This window comes from Phyllobates terribilis, unplaced genomic scaffold (genome assembly GCF_046119375.1).
Source record: "Phyllobates terribilis strain yellow unplaced genomic scaffold, ASM4611937v1 Scaffold_2__4_contigs__length_985480577, whole genome shotgun sequence".
NCBI lineage: Eukaryota > Metazoa > Chordata > Amphibia > Anura > Dendrobatidae > Phyllobates > Phyllobates terribilis.
In genome coordinates, this window is record NW_027362762.1 from 451,179,962 (window position 1) to 451,194,366 (window position 14,405).

At 41.4% G+C, this 14,405-nt stretch overlaps 1 protein-coding gene across 4 annotated transcripts in view; it reads right to left on the reverse strand.

Annotated features, from left to right (window-relative positions):
* Positions 1–751: 751 nt before the first annotated feature.
* Positions 752–14,405, reverse strand: part of DHX40 (DEAH-box helicase 40) — a 141,296-nt gene continuing 127,642 nt past the window's right edge. For all 4 annotated transcript variants that reach the window (XM_073665596.1, XM_073665597.1, XM_073665598.1 and 1 more), the window contains one exon: positions 752–10,093. In XM_073665596.1, coding sequence (XP_073521697.1) covers positions 9,960–10,093 — 134 coding nt within the window. In that variant the 3' untranslated portion in view covers positions 752–9,959. The remainder of the gene's footprint in view (positions 10,094–14,405) is intronic.

Genomic DNA, 14,405 nt, shown 5'->3' on the forward strand with positions numbered 1-14,405 from the left:
GAGGCTACAAAAAATAGGCTAATACTAATCTGGCTGGGGCTGCAGGGCACAATGCTGCAGAAAGGCTCCTCTAACTACTCCTATATAGTGTGTTTGGAACCAATTTAGCTGAATACGGATGGAACCACCACACTAATAGGAGATATCAGGAAAAATTATGAATTGGCAAAAAAGGACAATGTATGAGGCAGTGACACACACTGAATGCACTACAACCAGACGTGGCTGAAGCACACACTACAGGGTGAGCTGCACTCACACACACAGACCTTGCAGACAGCAGTGAACAGCACAGAGAACTGTGCACTAGCGCTGCAAGGCACAGCGATTTATAAAGTAGCTTGGGTAAAGCAGAATAGACCAAATAGGTAGCTAAAACTGTCCCTCAGAACAACAGCGTCCTATCCCTAACTGAATTCACAGCAGAGTGAGCTCAAAATGGCGGCGGCGGCTTTTATAGTGCATCATGACATCATTTCAGCAGCCAATCACAGCCATGCCATTAGTTAAGATGCCTACATGCCTAACAGGATGTGCCCACACTTCTTAGGATCCTCATTGGCTGAATAAAATGAAACTGGCTCATTGCATTATGGGAACTTCCGATTCCGGTATACGATATTGCAAAAGTATCGGAATTAAGTATCGGAATTCCGATACCGCGAATATCGGCCGATACCCGATATTTCAGTATCGGAATGCTCAACACTAGTGATTAACTATTGTTTAACAATGCACATACATCTAGAAAGGAGACACAAGCATACATATTTTTATTTAAACTGTATAAAAATAAGGTTTACAAACTTTGGATAATTATCAAAACAATGAAAAATAAAACTGTGGGAAATCTATCAAAACTATTGTAAATATAGGGTGATTGGAACGCGAACAGTAACCAACCTAACTGCAAAGGGCTTCTGAAATATGAGACTTGGAAAATATCAGCAACTTTACCAAACTTCCTTTCATTTGTTACAGTAAATCTAGCCAAATGTTCTTAGCAATTATGTAATAGTTGTGCTTGAAAAGAATCCAGGTGATGTTAAAGGGAACCTGTCATCAGAAAAAAACGCTATTAACATGCAGATATGGGGATAATCTGCAGGCTACTAGTTATTATGCTGCCTGGCGCCCGTACTTAGCGAACGCAGCAGGGAGAAAATGGACTTTATTCTCCCCGGCAGCATTCCGGTTTCAGCCACCGGTCTGAGTATACAGAGCGCGCCTGTAACCGCGCCCCTGGCACTGACTGCCGGCCGGCCCTAATGCAGAGCCAGTCAGTCACAGTGGTGGGCGCCGTTATAGCTGCCTCTCTGTATACTCAGAGCTGTGACTGAAGCCGGAACGCTGTTGGGGGTAAGAAAGTTAATTTCCTCCCTGCAGCATTCGGCTATGTGCAGGCACTGGGCAGCATTATAACACTATTAACCTGCAGGTTAACCCCATGGACTTTGAGGGGCCTATAGATTGGAAACTCCCCAAAAGTGATACAATATTAAAAATCACACCCCTCAGATACTTCAACATTTTTTAACCCTTCAGGTGTTACACAAAAATTAATGCAAAGTCGAATGAAAAAAAAAAAAATTTAAATTTTTACTCTAAAATGTTGCCCCAATTTTTTCACATTTACAAGGAATAGCACAAGAGAATGGTCCCCACAATTTGTTACCTAGGTTTCTTTTCAGCATGTAGATCCCCTGCATGTGATCAGAAAGCTGTGTCTGGACACACGGCAGGGCTCGGAAGGGAAGGAGCAATATTTGAATTTAGGAACACAAATTTGGCTGAAATAGATTGCGGGCACCATGTCGCATTTGCAGGGCCCCTAAGGCGCATAAGCAACAGAAACCCCCCCACAAGTGACCCCATTTTGGAAACTACACACCTCAAGGATTTTAACCAGGGGTATAGTGAGAATTTTCAACTCACAGGTACGACAGAGAATTTGATAACATTAGATCGTCATATTGAAAATCTTCATTTTTTTCACGAAAATGTTGCTTGAACCCCAAATTTTCCACTATTGCAAGAGGCAACATGAAAAACATGTAGTCAAAATGTTCTGTTTGGACACACGGCAGGGCTCAAAATGGAAGCGACATTTGGTATTTTAAATGTAAATTTAGCTGAAATAGATTGCAGACACCAAAACAGCAGGAATCTCCACAAGTTTTTGGAAACTAGACCCATGAAGGGATTCATCTACGGGTGTGATGATCTTGTTGAACCCATTAGTGAGTCACAGAATTTTTTAAAATGTGGATATGAAAACCAAAATTTTTTATTGCTAAAATGTTGCTTTAGCACCGAATTCGTAATTTTCACAATGAATAATAGGAAAAAACGGACCCCAAAATTTGTTACACAATTTCTTCCGAACATGAAGATACCCCATATGTGGTCAAAAACTGCTGTTTGCGCACATGGCAGAGCTCGGAAAGGAAAGAGCGCTATTTGATTTTTGCGCGGTTCACTGTAAGGTAAAAGTTATAAGACCGATTTGTTTGTTGGATCAGTACAATTACAGTGATACCAGATTTACATAGTTTTTTTATGCTTTGCTACTTTTACACACTTAAAACATTATTTTACAAAAATTGATTTGTTTTTGCATCACCATATTCTGAGAGCTGTAACTTTATTTTTTTTCCCGAATGAGCCATATAGGGCTTTTTTTTGCGGGACGTTTAAGCATTTTAATTTATACCATTTTTTTTTTTTTTTACATATTTTTTTTTTATTGCTTTTCATTCAATTTTTTGTGTCTCAGTATGATGAAAAAGCTACATTTTGGCCATTTTTTATTTTTATTTAAGGTGTTCGCCGTAAAAAACAACATTACAGTTTTATAGACACGTTGATACTAATTATGTGTACCTTTTTGGTTTCTTTTTGTTTTAATGCAAATGCTGCATTTTTAGTGGCGAAATTACTTTTCGTGATTTGTGTGCGCTTTTTTTTTGTGTTTTTTTTTTTTTTTTTTTTACCCTTTTTAAACATTTTATGTAATTTTTTTCTACTTTTCCACTTAGTTCCACTGTGGAACATATGTGTATATTTTTACTTTGATCGTTGGTCTCATGCATTGCACCTCTGCTTATAGCAGGATCTCACAGTCTCACTGTACATTAGGGTCATCAGATGACATCAGGGTACCATGGCAATTACAAGGTGGATGCTGCTATAGGGGGTCTTTTAACCCCCTTTTAACCGCTTAGATACCGTTGTCGCGATTGACAGCGGTATTTAAGAGGTTAATCAGCCCTGATCGGTTCCAAAACCGGCCGTGGTAGATACCGCAGGAGGTCAGCTCAATGTAAAGCTGTCACTGGCGGGAATTGCGCCCGCGGGTGTGGGGGACTACACTATTCTTTTATTCATGACCACCGTTTTAAAATGGCAATCAGGAATAAGGCCCCTTAACAGCTGCCATTTTAATATGTATTGGTGGTTGTTTTTATATATATATATATATATATATATATATATATATATATATATATATATATATATACACATATATACACATATACATAGCTCAAAAAATAAAGGCAACACTCAAATAACACATCCTAGATCTGAATGAATGAAATATTCTCATTGAATACTTTGTTCTGTACAAAGTTGAATATGCGGACAACAAAATCACACAAAAATTATCAATGGAAATCAAATTTATTAACCAATGGAGGCCTGAATTTGGAGTCACCTCCAAAATTAAAGTGGAAAAACACACTACAGGCTGATCCAACTTGGATGTAATGTCCTTAAAACAAGTCAAAATGAGGCTCAGTATTGTGTGTGGCCTCCACATGCCTGTATGACCTTCCTACAATGCCTGGGCATGCTCCTGATGAGGTTGCGGATGGTCTCCTGTGGGATCTCCTCCCAGACCTGGACCAAAGCATCCGCCAACTCATGGACAGTCTGTGGTGCAACGTGGTGTTGGTGGATGGAGCGAGACATGATGTCACAGATGTGCTCAATCAGATTCAGGTCTTGGGAACGGGCGGGCCAGTCCATAGCTTCAATGTGTTCATCTTGCAGGAACTGCTGACACACTCCAGCCACATGAGGTCTGGCATTGTCCTGCATTAGGAGGAACCCAGGGCCAACCGCAACAGCATATGGTCTCACAAGGGGTCTGAGGATCTCATCTCGGTACCTAATGGCAGTCAGGCTACCTCTGGTAAGCACATGGAGGGCTGTGCAGCCCTCGAAAGATAGGCCACCCCACACCATTACTGACCCACTGCCAAACCGGTCATGCTGAAGGATGTTGCACGCAGCAGATCACTCTCCACGGCGTCTCCAGACTCTGTCACGTCTGTCACATGTGCTCAGTGTGAACCTGCTTTCATCTGTGAAGAGCACAGGGTGCCAGTGGCGACTTAGCCAATCCTGGTGTTCTGTAGCAAATGCCAAGCGTCCTGCACAGTGTTGGGCTGTGAGCACCACCCCCATCTGTGGACGTCGGGCCCTCATACCACCCTCATGGAGTCCGTTTGTGGCCTGCTGGAGGTCATTTTGCAGGGCTCTGGCAGTGCTCTTCCTGTTCCTCCTTGCACAAAGGAGGAGGTAACGGTCCTGCTGCTGGGTTCTTGCCCTTCTATGGCTCCCACCACATCTCCTGGTATCTGCTCCATGCTCTGGACACTGTGCTGACAGACACAGCTACCCTTCTTGCCACAGGTCGCACTGATGTGCCATCCTGGATGAACTGCACTACCTGAGCAACTTCTGTGAGTTGTACTGTAGACACCGCCTCATGCTACTGTACCTCTAGGGGTGAGAGCAATGGCAAAATGAAAAAGTGACCAAAACAACAGCCAAAAAGGATGAGAACAGAGAAATGGTCTGTGGTCATCACCTGCAGAAACACTCCTTTATAGGAGGTATGTTGCTAATTGCCGATCATTTCTACCAGTTGTCTGTTCCATTTGCACAGCAGCAGGAGAAATTGATTCACAATCAGTGTGGCTTCATAAATGGACAGGTAGATTTCACAGAAGTGTTAATGACTTGGAGTTACATTGTGTTGTTTTAAGTGTTCCCTTTATTTTTTTGAGCAGTGTATATGGACGTAACCGCAGGAGCTGCGTTCACGCAAAGCGTCATATACAGAGCTGCGATCGTGCGGCCTAGCTGGCCCTGTTACCCGGATTACTTCTGAAGGTGAAGACGCCGGGGCCACGTACCTTGCCTGAGCTCCTCAATCTGCCCTCAGTCTGTTCCCTTCCCCCACCCAGGGAAGAGGGGAGTAGTAGTGTATGGCAGTACACCAATCAGACTAACAAGGTAATACAAACAGGGCTAAAGGAAAATACCAATCATAGAAATATATGCACACAAACAACAGAGGTTGACACATGGGAGTGGAGGATGGGGAAAAACCAAAATAGGAGAAGAGGATTACACACAACCTAAATCACACAACATTCTTGGCTTAAATCCTCCAAACGCCTTCTCCAACAACAACTCTCCACCACACTCCTTGCACCATGCAGGAGAGCTAGCTCTGGCAATGACTCCAAGCCAAAGCCGAGAATATATAGGAACGGGGAATGGCTAACACTGGAGAGCCATAATGCAGGTAAGCTTCCAGGAACTCACAACTGAGCAAACTAACCCGTGCACTGCTGAAAGAAACCAGCACCGTTTAATATGAAGGTGAAAGGCTTCTTTTGAGTGTAAGAGTGGGTGGAATCAGACTTCTGGCTCCTCTCTGTCGCAGTAAACCCGTGACACGCGCTTCTTCCCTTCTGAGCTTTGCACTATGAATCAAAAGTAGTTTTTGACAACATATGGGGTATCTGCATACTCAGAAGAAATTGCACAACAAATGTTTGGGTCCATTTTCCTGATACCCTTGTGAAAATGCAAAATTTGGGGATAAAAAAATATTCTGGCGGGAAAAATTAGATATTTTTTTTTATTTTTACGGCTCAATGTTATAAACTTCTATAAAGCACCTGGGGTTTCAAGGTGCTCACCACACATCTAGATAAGTTCCCTGTGAGGTCTAGTTTCCAAAACAGTGTCACTTGTGGGGGGGGTTCCCCTGTTTAGGCACATCAGGGGCTCCCCAAACACGACATGGCGTCCTCTAATTATTCCAGCAAATTTTGCATTTAAAAAGTCAAATGGCGCTAGTTCCCTTGCAAGCCCTGCGCTCAAACAGTATGGTGTATCAGTGTACTCAGGACAAATTGCACAACAAATTGCTTAGTGAACTTTCTCCTGCTACCCTTGTGAAAATGAAAATATGGTGCTAAAAAACATTTGTGTGGGAAAAATTTGATTTTTTTGATCTTCATGGCTCAACATTATAAGCTTCTGTGAAGCACCTGGGGGTTCAAGGGGCTCACCACACATCTATACAATTTCCCTGAGGGGTCTAGTTTCCAGAATGGCGTCACTTGCGGGGGATTTCCACTGTTTAGGCACATCAGAGGCTTTCCAAATGCGACATGGCATCCGCTAATTATGCCAGCAAATTTTACATTCAAAAAGTCAAATGGCGCTCGTTCCCTTTCAAGCCCTGACGTGCGCCCAAACACTGGTTTTCCCCCCACATGTTGGGTATTGGTGTGCTCAGGAGAAATTGCACAACAAGTTTTGGGGTCCATTTTCTCCTCTTACCATTGTGAAAGTAAAAAAATTCCACAATTGTGCTGATGTAAAGAAGACATATGGGAAATGTTATTTATTAACTATTTTGTGTAAAATGACTCTGATTTAAGGGCATAAAATTAAAAGTTTGAAAATTGCAAAATTTTCAAAATTTTCGCTAAATTTCCATTTTTTTCACAAATAAAAGTAAGTCATATCAAATAATTGTTAGCAATAGCATAAAGTTCAATATGTCACGAAAAAACAATCTCATAATCACCGGGATATGTTGAAGCGTTCCAGAGTTATTACCTCATAAAGTGACAGTGGTCAGAATTGTAAAAATTGGCCTGGTCAGGAAGGTGAAAACAGTCTTCAGGGTGAAAGGTTATTTCCAGTTAAGGGTTTAAAGGGGATTTCCAGGCTAGGTAAAAAAAATTCTCTTGGTAGTCTATTGTGGGAAATGTAATGTACACACTGTTAGGATACCGCTGTGTTTCATACTTGTAGCATTGGTCATGTGAGCGCTTATATGGAATCTGCATATGTGCGACCCCGTGCCAACTTTTCTTTCTTTCACTTTGGTCAATGCTGCATTTAGAGAATCGGAAGAGAAAGCAGTTTGCATCTGACAGGAAGTATTCACATTTCATATGCGCGGTCACATAAACCGGCAGAATCCAAAGTCTGTAATTATATACCAGGCCTGGAAAACCCCTTTAATTCTTGTCAGTTTCTTTCAGTGCCGTAAACATTAATGGAGCAGCATGGCACATACCTGAACACTATTTCATTCAAACTTCTCCAAGCTGGGGTGGAGGAAGGAATATAGGATTCATCTGTTCATATAACTGGTGGAGGGCCCAGCAGTTGGAGCCCCACCGATCCAACAATAATCGATAATATTTATCCAATTGATAGGTGACAAATCCTTCTGGTTGGAATACCTCTGTAAACTGATCTGACAGGTCATATTCATAGAGCTTAGACCTTGGATCAATGATCAAATCAATAATGAGCCAAACTCATTCAGTTTTGCTCATCACTGGATAACTCACCCAAATTTCTGATAAGGTGGCCATTCCAACCAATGAAGCTTTAATTAGAATGTTATGAATGCGATCTCAGAGCAAAGCCAAATAGGTTTCTGCACTCTGCAGAGATCCGCAGTCCCTTTATACTGGAATTAACTATTGATCTTGGCTCAGAAATTCTACTGATGTGATCCCCTAACAAATGTTTTTTTGCCCGGTTTCCTCTTTAAATGATAACATTTTGCCCGCCTGTGGCCGATGCCAGGGATGTATAGGAGCTAAATGAACACGGCGTTCAAAAGGATCTGCCTAAAGGTGTCTTCCAATCTTGGGCAGGCATTTATAGCATATCCATAGGAAATCCACACTCTCAGCTTAAGGCAACTCTCAATTTTGGGCAACAGGAGATGGGGTCAGACGTTCAGAACATAACATGAGAATATGCCATCAATGTCCAAACACCCCTTTACAAGCAGTATGCAGTAAGCTTACTCCAGTGGCAGCTGCATTTAAATAATCACTCCCATCAAAGTTTTAATCCTCTTAATATATTGCAATCAGCATATTATATTGCACTGTGTACTTACAACTGCTTATTTTGCCCTTCTATTCAGTAAATTCTTTTCTTTGCTCTATTTAGAAACCAGAAGTCTTTTCCCCACAAAAATCATTCCCCTCTTTAACTCCTGACCCAGTTGCTCCGCTCCTCCCCCCCACCAGGAACTTTTGCAATAACTCGAGTTATGCAGGGAAAATTGACCTCCTGTTTCTACATAGAGCTTAGAAGGATTCAGCTAGTCAGTTTTTAATCAAATGATATCATAGAATTAATGGAAAATAGAAGAATTAGCTGAGTAGAAAAGCAAAATGAGCAATAATAAGTACACAGTGCCATATAATATGACGACTGCAATATATTAAGAGGATGAAAGTGGTTATTTAACATTATAGCTGTTTGAATGAAAGCAAGGATTTCTGTAAGTAAAAAAAAATAGCAATTTTTATAATATATTTTGACAAAATATTTGACCTAAAAGCCTAATGACATTCACATCACCTCAGTTTATCTTACAAAAGGAAGGAACATTGCACTAGCACATTAGGTTTTCCTGTTGTTTACACCATTAGTTGAAGTGAGGACATTACACAGTATACATAGTCATCTGGATTATCATGTAAAGATATGTACTGTAACTGTACACCAAAAATATTAGTTTTCTTAAAAAAGAAAAAAAAAAAAAAAAGATTCTCAAACAAAGCATCATCAAAAAGGAAGTGGAAAAAGAAAAGAAGTTTGATGGTGTAGTTAGGGAAGGATAGGGAATTTTTAATAAAGTATATTAGAAAATAGTTTAGATTATGACTAACTATATAGAGATTTAGGATGAAAATTAATTTGGACTTTGGACCACCCTTTTAAAAGGAATCTATAATCACCATTTCTTGTTCATTTTTCTTGTGAAAAATTGTTAAAATACAGTCCATTACTTAGATATTGGTGGCGTATCCTTGGATTATGTCATCAATATAACAGTTATGGGGGTCTGACACCTGGCACTCCCACCAATCAGCTGGACGTTAACAGTGTGTGTAGTCGGAACATTTCAGCATTGTAAACTATGTAGTAGTTTTTCCCAGCTGCCATATCTCAGATCACAATCATATCAATAGGAGCTGAGCTGTAGTACCCGGGAACAGCCATGACACAGTGTATTGAGCAGTGACGTTTTGGCTCTGTACATAGTTTGTATCCTGACTGCTGTCAGAGCTGATGGCGACTAATCTATGGGATGGGAGTGCGAGGCGTCGGACCACCACTGATGTGATATTCAATACCTATCCCAAGAACAGGTCATCAATGTAGTGGTAGTGGAAAGCCTATTTTACCAAACAATTGAATAGTCATCAGGGCTGTGGAGTCGGTAAGCCAAACCTCCGACTCCTCAATTTCCATGACACCGACTCAGACTCCCTTATATATGGCTCATGTTTAAGTGATAAATTTACTGTAGCACAGACTCATCCAAGCTAAAAGTCTAGACCCTTAGATCAGAAATAGGACAGACATTTATAGGACATTTCATAACTTTCCCAAATTCTTATGGAAAAAATATTCCCCAAAAACTGCACTGAACTACTGTACCCAATTTATGATATATTTTAGGAGTTGGAGTCTGTCCATTTTATACCGATTCCACCAAAATGGACACCGGATCAGACTCTGACGCCACAGCCCTGATAGTCATTTTGTATTATGGTCTATATGTAACTAGTAAATTGTATAAAAAGACCACAGCTTCACTTTTGTCAACTTTTTTCTCCCTGATGAGTATTTGGATTCAACATTTTCTGCTGTTTACGTTGAAGAAAGCGTGCTCTCGCATCAGATATTGAGTTGTCGTCGTTTCTTTTCTGCATTTTCTTCAGTGAGGCTTCTAGTCCTACCAACAAGTAGAAAAAAAAATAAAAACAATATTCAGTGGCTAGTACATTAGTGTTGTGGTATACTTATGCATAGTTGCCAACAGGCCAGGATAAGCACATATTTGTTTTCCTTCTAGCCCCCAAAATTTTTGGTCATGAACGTTTTCCAAAGTGCCTTCTGCCCCCTGCTATCTTCTCCTACCTATACAAACACAGCTATAACAGTGTAGGCCATGTAGTGAGAAGCTTCGCTCAGGAATGTATTAGGCCAGGACAGTCACAGCTCAACACATCCAATTGGTGCATAAGATAGATAAAATATGAATCCTTTAAAATCCCATATCATTTTTAAAAAACGCAATATGAACTATAGGTTATGTTAGGACAATGTTTTTTATGTGATTGAAAACAACTGTATGGATATATGCATCACTAATCTGGAAGCATTTTAATGCTATTTAGCTGGATTCCACAAGAGACTATTTATCTGGATATTGGAGAACACCATTTATCTGGATGCTGTGTATGTTGTTATTAAACTGGGCATGGAATAACACAGTTTATTTGTACGTAATTTTATAGTACAAAATGTACAATGTGACCCATTTAATATGTGGGTTTAAGTTATGGCAGAGCCAACAAGGATAAAGTAGGCCCACCACACATTGCTTCTACGCAACTTCAAAAGTTGGTAACTATGCTTATGTACAGAAGAATCACTTATTATGATTAGGATAGGTCATCAATGTTTGATCAGTGGAGTTCTAAGCCCTGCTTCTCAGCAGAATGAAAGGGACACAGTCCTGGTTTGCTTTGCAGTACAATGCTTAACTTCACTGCCAGCGCAGGATCTGTAGTTCATTCTGGTGAGCAGGTGGTAAAAAGAGTTGTGCTTTATACATCAAGAGGAGCATGGCAATACACTAAAGAGCAACCCAAGAAAATATATGAGAATAACTGTCGACATGCAGTGTTTTTCTGATGGTTTTAGTTTTATGCAAGTATCTCTCACTTGAGTAAGTTTGAAGTTGATGGGGTTTTTTTTCTGCGCTATTCGGGCATTTATTTTTCGTGAACCAAATGGGATAATTGTTTAACACTGAAAAGGTTTAAATTTCTGCAGTGTTGGAATTTAGACTTGCATAGTGTGCTGCGGTACAGAGCAGTGATTCTTTAATAAAAATACATTAGTTCTCATTTTTACATTATGTCCTCAAATAAACAGAAATTTCAGTCTGCTGATTCTTTAGTCCTGACAGAAGTTCTCTCATAAAGAGCAGAGGAGCGTTCGGCAGAGTGAGTGCTCCTGTGTATGAAGGAGCCTGGGGACATAGCTGATGGCCAAACCCTTGGCCAAACCATGGTTCTCCCAACAGCTATCTAAATGAGGGGATTTACACTCTGTTAACATCTGGATTGTGGCTTCTATTTAAAACCCAACAGGCCACATTGACATAAAATGGGATCCATAGGTTTTCACTCAAATGTTTATGATTCTTACAGAAAAAAGTGCGAAGGACACAGGGCTGGTTTTCCATCAATTATGAAAAAATCTGTAACAAAGCCTCTGATAAAAATCTGAACTTAGCCTTACCAATAAGAGAGTATAAGTGCCTTCTGTCACATTTAGGTGGGATTTTTTTCTCACATGTATGAGTTTCAAACATTGTGAACTTATTTTTTTTAGTAGTTTTGTGTATCCAAGTGTCAGACCTGTAGCCACGAAGCTGAATTTGCATGTATTTCTTTCAAAACATTACTCTGATGCAAAAATCGCATGGCTATGTCTATGACTGTAAAGTGCTGGGTGAAATTTTCACAATGTGTCAGGTGTCTACGTTCAGAAAACATATTGATATGCGGGTATGCTGAGATCGTTTTATTTTACAATTCACATTTCTTTTAACTCAATAATGTGACAGCTTTTATTAAGCACTATTCTGTAACTACCACAAATAAATCTTAAATATTCTCCCTGAAAAGTGTGGAAAGCTGCAAAAATTATCAAATCAAATATAAAAAAGTGCAAAACCATTCTCACTGATTATTTACATTAAAAAGGAAGCCTCTAAAGTGTTATTCTAAGTAAAGTGGACACAGTAGGTGAAATAAGTATTGAACACGTCACCAATTTTCTAACTAAATATATTTCTAAAGGTGCTATTTACATGAAATTCTCATCAGATGTCGGTAACAATCCATCAAATAAATTAACTTATGTGTAACAGAAGAGAAATGACACAGGGATAAAGTATTGAACAGGCTTAACTGAAATTTCTTCAATACTTCGAACAAAAGCCTTTGTTTGTGATTACCGCATCAAGATGCCTCCTGTATGGAGAATCGAATTGCATGCATTGCTCCGGTGTGATTTTAGCCCATTATTCCACACAAACACTCTTCAAATCCTGAAGGTTTAGTAGGCTCCTTCATGGGCGTACCCAGGATCAAAACTAGGGGGGGGGGGGCAAGCCATGGTCACAGATACCGAAGAGAAATATATATATATAGTACAATGCAAAGATTTCACTTCTTACATTACATGAGTGATATCTATTGTAAATTCCACAATAGCTCAGAAACCAGCGAATCGCTCCACACAGTATACTGGCCCCCATAAAATGCTCCATACAGGATACTGGTCCCCATATAACGCTCCATACAGGGTACTGGCCCCCATATAAATGCTCCATACAGGATTCTGGCCCCCATATAATGCTCCATACAGAATACTGGCCCCCATATAACGCTCCATGCAGGATACTGGCCCCCATATAACGCTCCATACAGAATATTGGCCCCCATATAACGCTCCATGCAGGCTGTTCCCCACACATAATGCCTCATGCAGGCTGTTCCCCCCACATAATGCCCCACGCAGGCTGTTCCCCCCACATAATGCCCCACGCAGGCTGTTCCCCCCACATAATGCCCCACGCAGGCTGTTCCCCCCACATAATGCCCCACGCAGGCTGTTCCCCCCCATATAATGCCCCATGCAGGATGTCACCCCCCTTATAATGCCCCATGCAGGATGACACCCCCCCCTTCCTTATAATGCCCCATGCAGGATGTCACACACCCCCCTCCCTTATAATGCCCCATGCAGGATGTCACACCCCCCCTCCCTTATAATGCCCCATGCAGGATGTCACCCCCCTTCCCTTATAATGCCCCATACAGGATGTCACCCCCCCTCCCTTATAATGCCCCATGCAGGATGTCACCCCCCCATATAATGCCCCATGCAGGATGTCACACACCCCCACTTCACCCCCCTCCCTTATACTGCCACTGGCCTCCATACAATAAAAAAAAAATCAAATACTCACCTCACTTCTCACACTGCTCCGGACTCCTCAGCGTCGCCGGCCTCATCCCGCTCTGCGCGGTGACGGCTCAGGAGAGAGCACGGTGTAAAGAAGTCACCGCGCCCTCTGACCTGAGACGTCACAGTGCAGCAGCCGCGGAGAATGCAGGAGCTGCTACGGAGGCACGGGGAGAGATAAGTATTGTGCCGGGTGCCGCACACCAGGGCCGGCGTCAGCTCAGGGCCCCGGCATTTGCCCGGGTGCGGACGCCGGCCCTGGTGTGCGGCCCTGCTTCTAGGGGGGGCAGCTGCCCCCCCTGCCCCACGGTGGGTACACCCATGGGCTCCTTCTATGAACGCTGAGCTTTAGTTCCTTCCAGAAAATTTCTATTGTATTCATCCCAGGTGATTGGGTGGACCATTCTAGACGTTTTATTTTTTTTTTTCTCTGAAACCAATTGAGAGTTTCCTTGGCTGTGTGTTTGGGATCATTGTCTTGCTGAAATGTCCACCCTTGTTATGTCTTCATCATTCTGGTAGATGGCAGCAGATTTTTATCAAGAATGTCTCAGTACATTTGTCCATTCATCCTTCCTTCAATCACATGAAGTTTGCAAGTGCCGTATGCTGAAAAACAGCCCCACACCATGATGTTCCCGCCTCCAAACTTCACTGCTAGTATGGTGTGTTTGGGGTAATATGCAGTGCTTTTTGGCCTCCAAACATGGTGTGTATTATGGCATCCAAATAGTTCAATTCTGGTCTCATATGACCAGACTATATTCTCCCAGTATTTCACAGGCTTATTTAAATGTTAATGAACAAACTTTAAACATGCTTTAGTTCAGCAATGGAGTCTTGCGTGGTGAGCGTGCATACAGGCCATGGAGGTTGAGTGCATTATAGTTTTCTTTTAAACAATTATATCTGATGATTCCAGGTCTTTCTGTAGCTCTCCAGAAGTGGTCCTTGGTTCTTGGACAACTCTTCTAATAATTCTTTTCACTCCTCTGTCTGAA